The 12,253-nt window shown below is 36.6% G+C and overlaps 1 protein-coding gene across 2 annotated transcripts in view; it reads right to left on the bottom strand.

The window, feature by feature from the left end:
* Positions 1–6: 6 nt before the first annotated feature.
* Positions 7–12,253, bottom strand: part of FAM199X (family with sequence similarity 199, X-linked) — a 28,079-nt gene continuing 15,832 nt past the window's right edge. The window contains exons 3-6 of one of the 2 annotated variants that reach the window (XM_032757404.2): positions 8,040–8,189; positions 7,630–7,791; positions 5,889–6,155; positions 7–4,586 (exon numbers count right to left, since the gene is read on the bottom strand). In XM_032757404.2, the coding sequence (XP_032613295.1) occupies positions 4,416–4,586; positions 5,889–6,155; positions 7,630–7,791; positions 8,040–8,189 (750 nt within the window). In that variant the 3' untranslated portion in view covers positions 7–4,415. The remainder of the gene's footprint in view (positions 4,587–5,888; positions 6,156–7,629; positions 7,792–8,039; positions 8,190–12,253) is intronic. The other variant, XM_032757405.2, reaches the window with a different exon arrangement.

Here is a 12,253-nt window from a genome sequence, read left to right as displayed (position 1 = left end):
GAAGATCAAACAAGTTTTTCTGAGTTCGGTATGAGTGTCAAATTAAAATTTCATTTGCCGTTATATGCTCTAGGTTAAACAGTAATTACCTTAATTTAAAAAATAACTAGAGGGAGAGCCAAAAAGAAATAATTTTAATGTTAAAAAGATAAGAAAATAAAATTTCAGTGAGTCAACTCAGATCTTCAGCAGTATCATGCAACTTCCTTACTCTTAATGGCCAGTTAGAAGAATTTTCAGAATTCCTTCTAAGGCTTTTGGAATAAGTAACTTATTTTCCAAAGAAATAAGACCTAAGCATTATAAGTAGTTATGTTCTGGATACTATGCTAACAAAGATGCCTAGCTTAAAATATCTCAGATAGTTTTTATTTACTTAGCATAATTTTATTTTTAAGACAAAGTTTATCTTACTTTATCAGACTTAAAATGAATCCAAAGTTACCACAGTACATATGTATACAAATACTTATTTCCTAATAGTCCTTTCAGAATTAAATTTACTTCTAGTTCAGACATGTTGAATGAGTCAGTGCCCTCAACATCAACACTTATTTGAATGCAACTGGGGATTTTCCTATTAATTGTCCCAAACTACAAACGGACTGCGAGTACCCTCCACCAATTCCAAACAAATGTTTTTCTTGAAGACAGAAGTGCTAAAAGTTCATTTGTTAAAGGAAAGGAGTGTGTTCCAGCTATTACACAAATGAATTCAAAGAATTCCTAGAGAATCAACTTGCTACATAATCTCTGTCCTTGAAGTGCTTTTGCCTGTACCTTGAAAATTATCTTTCTAGATATTAAAAGTGATCTGGTTTGAAGAAGTATCCTGGCATATGATCTTTTTCAGAGGAAAAAAAATACATTAAGCCATACTTTAGATAACTTTCAAGGCTCTTCAATGATCTAGCTAGGCCGAAAATAAAGTTACGCAAATGAAACTTAAGATTTGAAGGTTTTTGTTTTTATACTCTATTAGCATTGATTGGTTCAATTTAATGGCTTTGCTTACTGATATCCAATTCCATGGGCATTATGCAAAACAAATTACAACATTTGGATTGTTTCTGAGTTTTGAAAAGCCTGATACTGACAAAAACTACAGAGTTCACCACCTTTAAGGCACATGAGGCTATACAGACTAAGCCGCAAACAAAAAGTCTCTGCTGGAGAACCCAGAAACAAACAAGACTTCTATATTGGTTGTGTACTAACATTTCTGGCTAAAATATGAAGACATTTGCTATATTTTATAATTTTTAAAGCTCATCAGAATCTGGATACCGCTATAGTTTCCTGTAATTTTTCCTTTATGAGAGGATTTAGCACTTTTAAAAGCTAAATAAAATGAGAAGTTCACCCAATCTATAATGAGTCATTATTTTATAAGTCAGTTTCTGAGATTAATTCAGCAATATCTAATTCACTCAAGGGACAGAGGAACTGGACAAAACTGCCATAGCCTAACAAAAATGAGGTTAAGTCTCATGAAAAAAAGTGTTATTTTATTCTAAGTTCTTGTTGGGAGAGAATGAACTAGCCCTTTATACCTCACTACACATTATAATACATCACCTTCAATTCAGTTGCAAAACTATAGAAAAATATTATATATGTCATTTTGTTAAATGCAAGTCTCATCCTTTAGAAAGCTGTGGTAGGAAATGAGATACTACTATAAGATCTCTAATAAAATGTTTCTGGATAAATCTGTGGGAAATTTATTACGCCCTCAGTTAACAAGGCTTATTTTCAAAGAGGAGACTTAAAATGTGCTCCAATGTCAGTTCTCTACAGATGAGAACCAATACTACAGCAAGTAAGTCTTGCCTTTTTATTAATTAATTGGTTAGTTAGGATTTGTATTTAAAAATAAATACTACTGAGTTGGATTGTTTTAAATTGAACTCAGAGATATACTATATTGAATAAATTATTACTTATTCCAAGAAAGAAATAGTCCAAACTTTGAATTATCTACACGAGACATTAAAACGGAAAAAACGTACAGCACATGAACAGAGACCAAAGAGCTTTTTATGTCTTTTTCTGCTAGTTTCTTTTTTGGGGGGACAGAGGACTATTTAATTTCCCTCTTCAATCACAAGCAAGCCCAAGTTAGTTAATTATTTTCTTTTAATCAAAGGAAATATTTTCAATCTCCTTCAACCCAACTTTATGGACTATCTCTAATTTATAGTACTATAATGACAGTTCATCTGGATTTACACAAAATTTCATGATGCACTTCTATAAACATTCAAACCCTTACAAACTTTAAAAATCAACTTTGTGGCACTTTGGTAAACTTAATAGTGACTCAAGTTAAATTGAAAGTAATAAGACTATATGATTATTGGGAGAGTAGGGGAATTGGTCTTAAATTACATCATGACCCTGTTTAGGGTTTTCTTTTACTGATGACCGTTAAGTAAATAGTTTCCAAGTACTTGACAGATAAATGGTGCTCTATGGTCTCTAAAAGTGGCCTGTTTTCCTTGAAGAATAGGTAAAGATGGCAGGTAATCATTGTTGGGATTTTGCTTTTGCTAAGAGCAGGTAGAGAATTTAGATACAGTTACTATGCTCTATTTGCTCTTCCTATACTTGGAAGGGAAAACAGTGAGGTTAAGTTGTTCCACCTCCACGGAGTATTCTGGTGTCTATCCCCAAGCTCTCTTTGGGTCCTCTAAGCTGGTTAGGAGAACCAAAGAGGGGGAGGGGGAAAGTAAGAAAGACTACTCCAACTGAAAACCATAGACACATATGTTTTATTTTAGTAAAAATTTCAAATTATGACTTTAGTAGTCTTTAAAAGGTTACAACCATATCACAGACCTTGGCAAAGCTGCAATGTATTGATTTTTATCCCCAGTTTCCATTCTTTAACCTTCAAGGAACGAAAATGAAATCAAAATTTTAAAACACATGATTATAAGCCTTTGTATCAACTGAGAATTAAGAATTTAAGTCATGAATCTTCTTAATAAGCTACTTGATATAACAAAAAGTAAAAAAAAAAAGGTAGAAATCTTACTAACCTCTGTACACTTAGAGTTTGAAAAATATTGATTACAGCTCTTCCTACAGAATCACGGTCACCTTCAAAATGCTATCCACAATATAAAGAAAATTATGAAAGTCAGAAAGCAGCTTGATTGTCAGTAGTATCAGTTTCCATCTTCTTTAACCCATGTGAATGTTCAAGACGTGGTAGAAGAAAAGGAATAACGCTATTTCTAATGTTCATGATAACACTCTAGGAAAACATTTAAAGAAACTCCATGATTTCACAGTTAAAATTAGAGCTCTATTAATAACCAACAAGCTAAGGTTTTTCTATATCTCATTGCTCTGTATATTTCTAGCAATTTATAGAGAAATTTAGCAGATCTATAAGGGTTTTCATCAGTTAATTTTCAACAGTAACTAGGTCACATGCCAGAAGCTGTTACACCAAATATTTAAAAATTAGAGCTGTGCTGAAAAAAAAATGACCTACAATAAGAACTTGAGAGAGATATAGACTGACTTCCTGCCTGAGACAATTTTACAGCCTAAAAATTCTGAAAGCAACAGAAAAGCAGAATTGCTTATTTTGCCTAATTACTTTCACCATTTAAATATTAATCAACATAGCATCAAGTCTAAAATTCAGCTACTAGTAACATTATTTCATCAGTAGTCATCACTTAAAAAAGGATTCTAACTTACATAAAGTAAAAAACAAAAATAAATCTAATAGGAAAAAGATGAGGGCCTGTTCTAATACCTTTGAGTCAATAATGAATGAAAACAGAACTAAAACTAATGAAGGCACTATCGTAAACAGCGATCCACACCTTGCCCACCCCCACACCTCAGAAAAGATTTCCACCAGGAATCAAGAATTATGCTATGGCCCTTTAGGAAAAGTAAACTAAGAAATTGTAACATTAAGAAGGGAACTAAATTATGATCTCTACACATGTATGTATACTGACATAATAAACTACTGTCAGCAGTACCTTGAAATCTTCTAAACTGTGTAAGTACTAGTCTTTGAAGAAGCCCATACACTTTTTCATCATCATAAACTTTAAACAGTCAAAATGTTTACCCAAAGTAGTGGTTCTTAAACTAGACTGTGCATCAGAATAACCCAGCACTTGTTAAAAAAACAATGCTAGGCACTTCCCTGTTGGTTTCTGATTCACTACGTCTAGGGGCAGGCCCCAGTAGTATGCATTCCTAACAACTTCTCAAGTGATGCTGAAACTGCAGGTCTTGGGACCAACTGCCAAGAACCACTGGCTTAAATTATTAATGGTACATCAGCACAGCCCTAACCAAAATTTTGGTCAAGATGCATGTAAACCAATAAGGATGGAGTATTTTAATGCTCACAAAGAATGTTGATAAATTCACCCTTATTACATCAAAACATCAACATCTGCTTCATGGTCTTCCTCAGTCACTTTCAAGGACAGCACCTCTTCATTAAGGAAGAGCCCACTGAGCCTCTCCTTCCGGGCCTGCCTCTGCTCCTTCAGCTGCCTCTTGCGGAAGGCCTTCTGCTGTAACTTCCGCTGCTTGGATCGCTTCTGTCAAAATAAAAATTTCTAAATCAGTTTGGTTTAGTTTTTGGCATATCCACCCCAAAATGTTTTGTGGATCAAATTCCCTATTTTCTAACTTTAAGAGCTGTTCAAATCCTTCTGTAGTATGATCCTTGTTCCAATAAGTGAGCCACTGGCTTAGGCTTAAAAATGATTAAGATTCCAATTTTGTGGTATTTGACCAGTGACTCTTCTGATTAGCAAGGGTTGAGACAATCATTTTGGCTAGTGATAGATAATAAGTCACTTCAAAGACTTCTTTTTTAAATTCCATTAAGGTACATTGGTACAAATGCATAGTGAACACACAGTTAATACTAGGGGACAATACTGAATACAAATGTGGAGAACATTGCCCAAATCTCTAATACTTATGATTCTCAGGTGCCTTTCATCCAAAAACACTAGCAATCTTACAATGGCAGGTAAAAAAAATCATGCCTTTTTTGTAGTAGGCGAATACCATCTTAAAAATCCATCAGAAACTCAGTGGGTACTCCCATCCTTGTCACTGGTGAACTGATACTAAAAAGGAATGACCACATATCTAGAGAAATTCCTTAGCAACTAACAAAGCTGGCTATGTTTCTGCTACTTCCCTAAGAACAAGGGAAAGAATCATTGTGTATCTTCAAGTCACCACTGGGTCACTAAAGAGTTAGAGAGATTCTCTTATCATCTTTAAACTGGCTCCAGATTCTTGCCATTGCAAGGAATCAAACTCCCCTGCTAAGCCACAGGACCATTTTAAATATACTTATACCTTCTTTTTTTTTTAAGTGCCCAACAATATTATACAGAACTTTCTCAACTGTGAAAAGAGTAGACAGAAATTATAGAAAGTATTAGATTTTTAAATTAGCTAAGAAGAAACATTTAAGATTAAAACATTAAGAAAACATTTAACACACACAAAAGACATACACAACATTCTTAGGAGCTAATAGACAGCAACATCAGCAACGTAGTGAGATTCGCTCAGTAGTGAGTTGCAGTCAATATTGCAATCTTGAGAATAACTTATTATTTCCACCAATTTATCTTACTTAAAACATACACAAAAATCAGGTAAGATTGAATGCAATATGGTTGTGGGTCAAAACAGCATTTCAAAGCACTCAGCCTAGAGTGCTTTGTTCAACAGCAGAGCATCCTGCTTGTTTAATTAAGACCAAAACCCACAGGCATCTAGACAGCAGGATCATTTTAACTCTTCAAGAAATTTATATGAAGGAGTACTAATGTTAATATTGAAAGGTAAAGTTTTGTACTGATTAGACGTTTTACTTTTGAATCCCGAATCCGCTCTGCTGCACTTGCAGACAGGTTGCTGTCACTGTGTGCTCGACTCATGTTGGCACTGGAGTTTGAAGCAGAGTTTCCAACACTGGACCCACTGCTGCTTGCAGAACTGACCATGCTGGCACTGCTGCTGCTGGCGCTGGCACTGGCACCGCTCACTCCACTGGTGCTTGCACAACTAAAGTTGCTTCTCTTCCAGGCCTCTCTTGCAGGCCGTTGGCGAGGGCTATGTTCCTTGATATAGTTTCTGACCTTGGGATGCACAAACACAAACTGGTTAGTGTTGCTCCTTGATATATTTTCTGACCTTGGGATGCACAAACACAAACTGGTTAGTGTTGCACCTTGATGTTCTACCTTCAAAATGCTGGGGGAAAAATAATATTGTACTTAATCTAAAAGATTGTCAAAAGTGCTGCAGATGCATACGTAAGGTAGAATAGAAAGGCTAAATTTAGAAATAAGTACTAGAAAATAGACAATGTTCAAAATTCTAGAAAACATGTTATAGAGCTGGATTTTAAAAGCACATAAAATATAATCAGTAAATGGAAGGCTACTCGCCTTCAGAAATTTAGGACTGTAAAAAAATAGCACTCAAAATACAAACTAACAATGAAATAAAATAGATGAGATTAGGCATTTGTTAAAGGTCTCCACTTAAGACAATTTAAGCTGCTGATTTTATCTAAGATTAGGGTGTTTCCTAAATCTTAGCTAGGGGCCAACGATACCTGTCTTCAAATGCAAGACGTCAATTTATCATACTAATGAAAAATTTGTTGGAATGTAGAAAATTATAGTATGTCTGCTGGGAGAAATACTGAAATGAGAGAAATTTTTCATAAATAATGATAAATGCAAAACAAAGAAACAAATCAAAAGTAGAACATAAGAACGTACGTATTCATTCAGCTACGTACCAGAGAAAAAGAACAGCAAAAATTGTATTTAGAAGATACCAGAGGCCAGGCGCAGTGGCTCATGCCTGTAATCCCAGCACTTTGGGAGGCCAAGGCAGGTGGATCACGAGGTCAGGAGTTCAAGACCAGCCTGGTCAAGATGGTGAAACCCCATCTCTACTAAAAATACAAAAATTAGCCGGGTGCATTGGCAGGTGCCTGTAAACCCAGCTACTTGGGAGGCTGAGGCAGGAGAATCGCTTGAACCCAGGCAGTGGAGGTTGCAGTGAGCCGAGATCGTGCCACTGCACTCCAGAGTGAGACTCTGTCTCAAAAAAAAGAAGAAGAAGATACCAGAGTACCAGAGATGCGTATTTCAGAAGAGCAGAGGGAAAATTCACTAGGTTTCACCCTAGCCTGGCTCAATTATTACTGCATAAAACTACTCAAATCCCTCAGCTCAGATATTTATCAAAGAATGGCTCTCATTAATTAGTATTCTGATTGTCAATTAGTCTCCTGTAAACTGAGTTAGAATAAATCTATACCTTAACCTAACCACTCCATAAGTGGTGACATTAAATTTCAAATCCTATACAATTGAAAAGCAGGTTCTAGATTCACATTGATCCCAGAAAGATACTGGCAGATGAGATGTACATAAAACCTCTTAAATCAATGTGCCATCATTTTTTCTAATATTACCTTTCGCAGCAGTGATTTTGGCCTTAATTGTCTATGTATTTACATATAATTATTTTAGTCTACATTTTATAAGATGGTGGTTTTTTAATAGGTAAATAATCTGTATTTTCTTTACATACCTGCTTCAGTTTTTCATCTGTGAGACAGTTAAGTTCAATAATAAACTCACTGTCTGTAGGGGAGATTTGAGCAGAAGGATCAATGATCTTAATAATATCAAGTTGCTCCCGAAGACCCATCTCAGTACTCACTTTCCGACTCAGATACTCAATATATTCCACCTATGTGATGAAAAAATTACAACAAATAAGATCATTGCTAAAACTTCTGATCCTTTATTATGTCAATTATAATGCGTTTACAAAGCAGAAGCACTTAAGGTTATATTTGCTCCCTGAAAAACAGTTAAAGCTCAAATTCAGATTTACTAAGCAATCCACATTTCCCCAGTAGCTTTAAACAGGCAATAAACTGAGCTTTACCTAGTCTCCACGTAAAAGCTTTTAATTAAGAATGTCAAGATCTTTACCTGCTCATCATTTGTCATTGCACTCCAAGGGAGTTCATCTAAATTCCGGTGCTTGTTTTTCTTTTTAGGAAGCAGGCAAGGTGAACTTGGAATACTGGGTATGACATCAGAAAGTACATCACTCCCACTGGCAATGTCACTGCCTGGTAACTTTATAAAAATAAGGAGGGTGTGGGGAAGGAAAGCAAAATTTTTTCAGACTACATTTTAAATACTACAATATATTTTCCACATTGATTAAAAGTTACTTTATGAGACTGACGTGCTGCTGGCTGTGCTAAGAGGGCTTCCTTTAATATAAGACTAATGGCAGCCGGGCGTGGTGGCTCATGCCTGTAATCCCAGCACTTTGGGAGGCCGAGGCAGGTGAATCCCCTGAGGTCAGGAGTTCGAGACCAGCCTGGCCAACATGGTGAAACCGTGTCTCTACTAAAAATACAAAAATTAGCCAGGTGTGGTGGCGTGTGCCTGTAGCTACTCGGGACGCTGAGGCAGGAGAATCGCTTGAACCTGGGAGGTAGAGGTTGCAGTGAGCCGAGATCGTGCCACTGCACTACTCCAGCCTGGGAGACAGTCAGACTCCATCTCAAAAGAAAAAAAAAAAAAAAGACTAATGGCAAATATAGAATCAGAGGACATTAATTCTGATCCATGCCTATTTTATACAAAGCAGCAACATAAGTATATAAATATATATTCTTTGCATATAGTTAGTTATTCAATGAAAGATGTTTTTGAAAAGCTTAGACTCCTAATCAAGACTTATTAAAATGGTAACCAAAGAGTCAATCATCATTAAAGTTTTTAATGTATAATGAGAATATGACTAGGGCCTCCACACTGTAATGAATAAGAAGCACTGGTCTCCATCTGGGGAGACCTGAGTGATGTGCCACTAACTGGCTTTTTGCCAGAGATTGTGCTAAACATACTGTCAATATAAAGACAAATACATCTTGGTCTTTGTCCTCAAGTCTGTATTAGTGACCTCAAGACAATGAAAATAAATTAAGGCCGGGCAGAGTAGCTCACGCCTGTAATCTCAGCACTTTGTGAGGCAGAGGCAGGAGGACTGCTTGAGCCCAGGAGTTCAAGACCAGCCTAGGCAATGTGGCGAGACCCCGTCTAAAAAAAAAAAAATTATCATGTCTGTAATTCCAGCACTTTGCAAGGCTGAGGCGGGAGGATCGCTTGGGCCCAGGAGTTCGAGAGCAGCCTGTCCAACATAGCGAGACCTCATCTCTATTTAAAAAAAAAAAAAAAAAAAAAAGAAAGGAAAAATAATTAGTTGGGTGTGGTGGCACATGCCTGTGGTCTGAGGTGGGAGGATCACTTGAACCTGGGAGGTTGAGGCTGCATTGAGACATGTTTGTGCCACTGCATACCAGCCTGGACGACAGAGTAAGACTTGGTCTCAAAAAATAAATAAATAAAATAATTTTAAATACGCTGTTAAAATAAAGCAAAACACTTTAAGAACCAGAAGTATTACAAGAGAAAAATTAGAAAAAAATCATAGAAGACAAAGTGTAGACAAAGGAGAAATAAAAGCAAGCCTAACATACAGAAAATCAATTTAACACAAACAGCAAAAATACACGCTATAATTTTATATATATTTATGTATATTTTTGCACATATGCATATACTCATGTATATGCATGGTCACCGCCATGACCAAGGTTATAAATATATCCGTTATCTCCAAAAGTTAGAATGGATTTAATTTTAAATAAATATATTTAAGTCATTCATCAAAAAGGTAAAGTCTTTTCTTCTACAAGGAGCACATGACAATTTTCAAATATACTGACTTCATTTTTACAAGGTATTTTGCTGTGTTTTGGTTCTATAGAGCTTGCAACTGTATCTGAACTCTGATTTCTAGGCTTCTGCGGTTACTAAAAAAGCGAAGAGCTACTTTAGTCATGAAGTCATGAAGACTATTGTGATCACATGTATTTCAACTCCTACTTTGTACATAGCAGTATAATAGGTACAGGGGATTCAAAGCAGTGTTAAGTCCCTACACAAAAACTTTACTTGGGAAAGTAATACAATAACACAGACATACAATTACACAACACAGCACATGATGAATGCTAGGTTTCAGACGACAGGTCATCAATGGAAATATCTAGCAGTGGGTTGAAGCTGCAGGATTAAAGTTTGGGAGAATTGCAATGGACTGCAGGCAGGCACTGGGGAATCAATCACAAAGAAATAAATGAAACCACAAAGATAGGAGTCAATCACTATGCAAAAGATGACTACGATGTTTAAAATGAAATTGTCTAAGAGAGAGGCCATTCTTTCTACATCCCCATAAGTAGCTACTACTCTTAAAAACCACATTTTCACTATGACAGTTATTGACAAGTCCAAGTACATAAGTGACTACCAACAATCTGTATAACTTCTTTTAAAATCTCATTAACGGCTGGGCACAGTGGCTTATGCCCGTAATCCCAGCATTTTGAGAGGCGGAGGTGGGTGGATCATCTGAGGTCAGGAGTTCGAGACCAGCCTGGCCAACATGGCAAAACTCTGTCTCTACTAAAAATACAAAAATTAGCTGGGTGTGGTGGTGCACACCTGTAATCCCAGCTACTCAGGAGGCTGAAGTAGGAGTATCGTTTGAACCCGGGAGGCGGAGGTTGCAGTGAGCCGAGGTCGTGCCACTGCACTCCAGCGTGGGAGACAGAGTGACCATCTCAAAAAAACAAAAGAAAACAAAACATAAAATCTCATTAACTAACACTGCTTGAACTGTTCACCCTTGACCCTAATTGTTATCTAGGTGGTGTTATGAAAGGATGACTGCTGAATGCACATATGAATACCATCTCTTTTTCAGCCTTTAATTGCAAAAAAGAAAATGCTTTGCTATTTTCTCTTTGACTTCAAATCACATCAGAAGTCTCCCTGTGGCCCCTAAAAAAAAAAAAGAGATACTTCTTATCAGACAAAAGGCCTCCCCTACATCAAGTTCCTTTGATAAATGAGGTAAACGGAAGAACTCTTGAAATACCTACACTTTCAAAATATAAGAAAAAAATTCACCTAAATCTTGGAGAATATCTGCTAGGCACTTAAATTTGTACCTTTTCTTCTCTTTATGCATTTGTTGGGGAGGGAGGGGTGTAAAAAAGGTAATTAATGGTACCTTGGCCATTTTTTTTCAGGGATAAGTAAAAAGATCCCAGAGTTCAAATCCCAGCTCCACTGCTCACTAGCAGTGTGACCTTGTGTAGGTTAGTTTGTTTCTTTGAGCCTCAGAGTTAGCAGTAAAATGTGGTCAATATCATCAGTCTCAAAGGATTGTTGAGTGGTTTAAATGTGGTAACATGCCTGGCACACAGGCAACACTCAATAAAGAGATGTACTTTTCTTTTTCCATCCCTTGCCATGGTTTTGGACTCTTAAAAAGCAGCACAATCCCTCAGAGAATGTCACATGTTGCTAAAGTGCCTGGGTTAATTTCACAAGGTAGTGTTTCAGAATGATAGGGGAAAAAGGAAAAGACATTCAGGTAAGGAGAATAATTTAGTAAAGTCATAGATGGAAAAAAACATAGTATGAGGTGACATATATTCTAGATATCATGTCATTTAATAATATGTCAATATGATTAACACAGAAAGTCAGTGCTAGGGAATTGAAAGCTCAACAGAAGAACCAGAAACTGTCATATGATATGTAGAAGTAGGCTGATAACATTTTCTAAGAAGTAACTTGATGAAACTGGTCTTCAGGGAAGATCAGCTAAAAAGCACTATGGGGACAAAATAGAGTGAGGAAAGATTGGAATTAGATAGGAAGCTCTTGTAATCTAGGCGTGGATGAAAATAAGCAAAAATGGAAAGAAAAATGGGGATAGGAAAAATGTAACATGAAAATTTACAAAGCCGAGCACAGTGGCTCACACCTGTAATCCCAGCACTCTGGGAGGCTGAGGTGGACAGATCACGAGGTCAGGAGTTCGAGACCAGTCTGGCCAATATGGTGAAACTCCGTCTCTATTAAAAATACAAAAATTAGCCAGGTGTGGTGGCGTGAGCCTGTAGTCCAAGCTACTTGGGAGGCTGAGGCAGGAGCATCACTTGAACCCAGGAGGCAGAGGTTGCAGTGAGCCAAGATTGCACCACTGCACTCCAGCGTGGATGACAGAGTAAGATTACATCTCAAAAAAAAAAAAAAAAAAAAAAAAAAAA

The sequence above is a fragment of the Hylobates moloch genome, unplaced genomic scaffold, assembly GCF_009828535.3.
Source record: "Hylobates moloch isolate HMO894 unplaced genomic scaffold, HMol_V3 SCAFFOLD_7, whole genome shotgun sequence".
Lineage (NCBI taxonomy): Eukaryota > Metazoa > Chordata > Mammalia > Primates > Hylobatidae > Hylobates > Hylobates moloch.
Note: the sequence above shows the minus strand (reverse complement) of the source record. Positions and strands in the feature narration are given on the sequence as shown.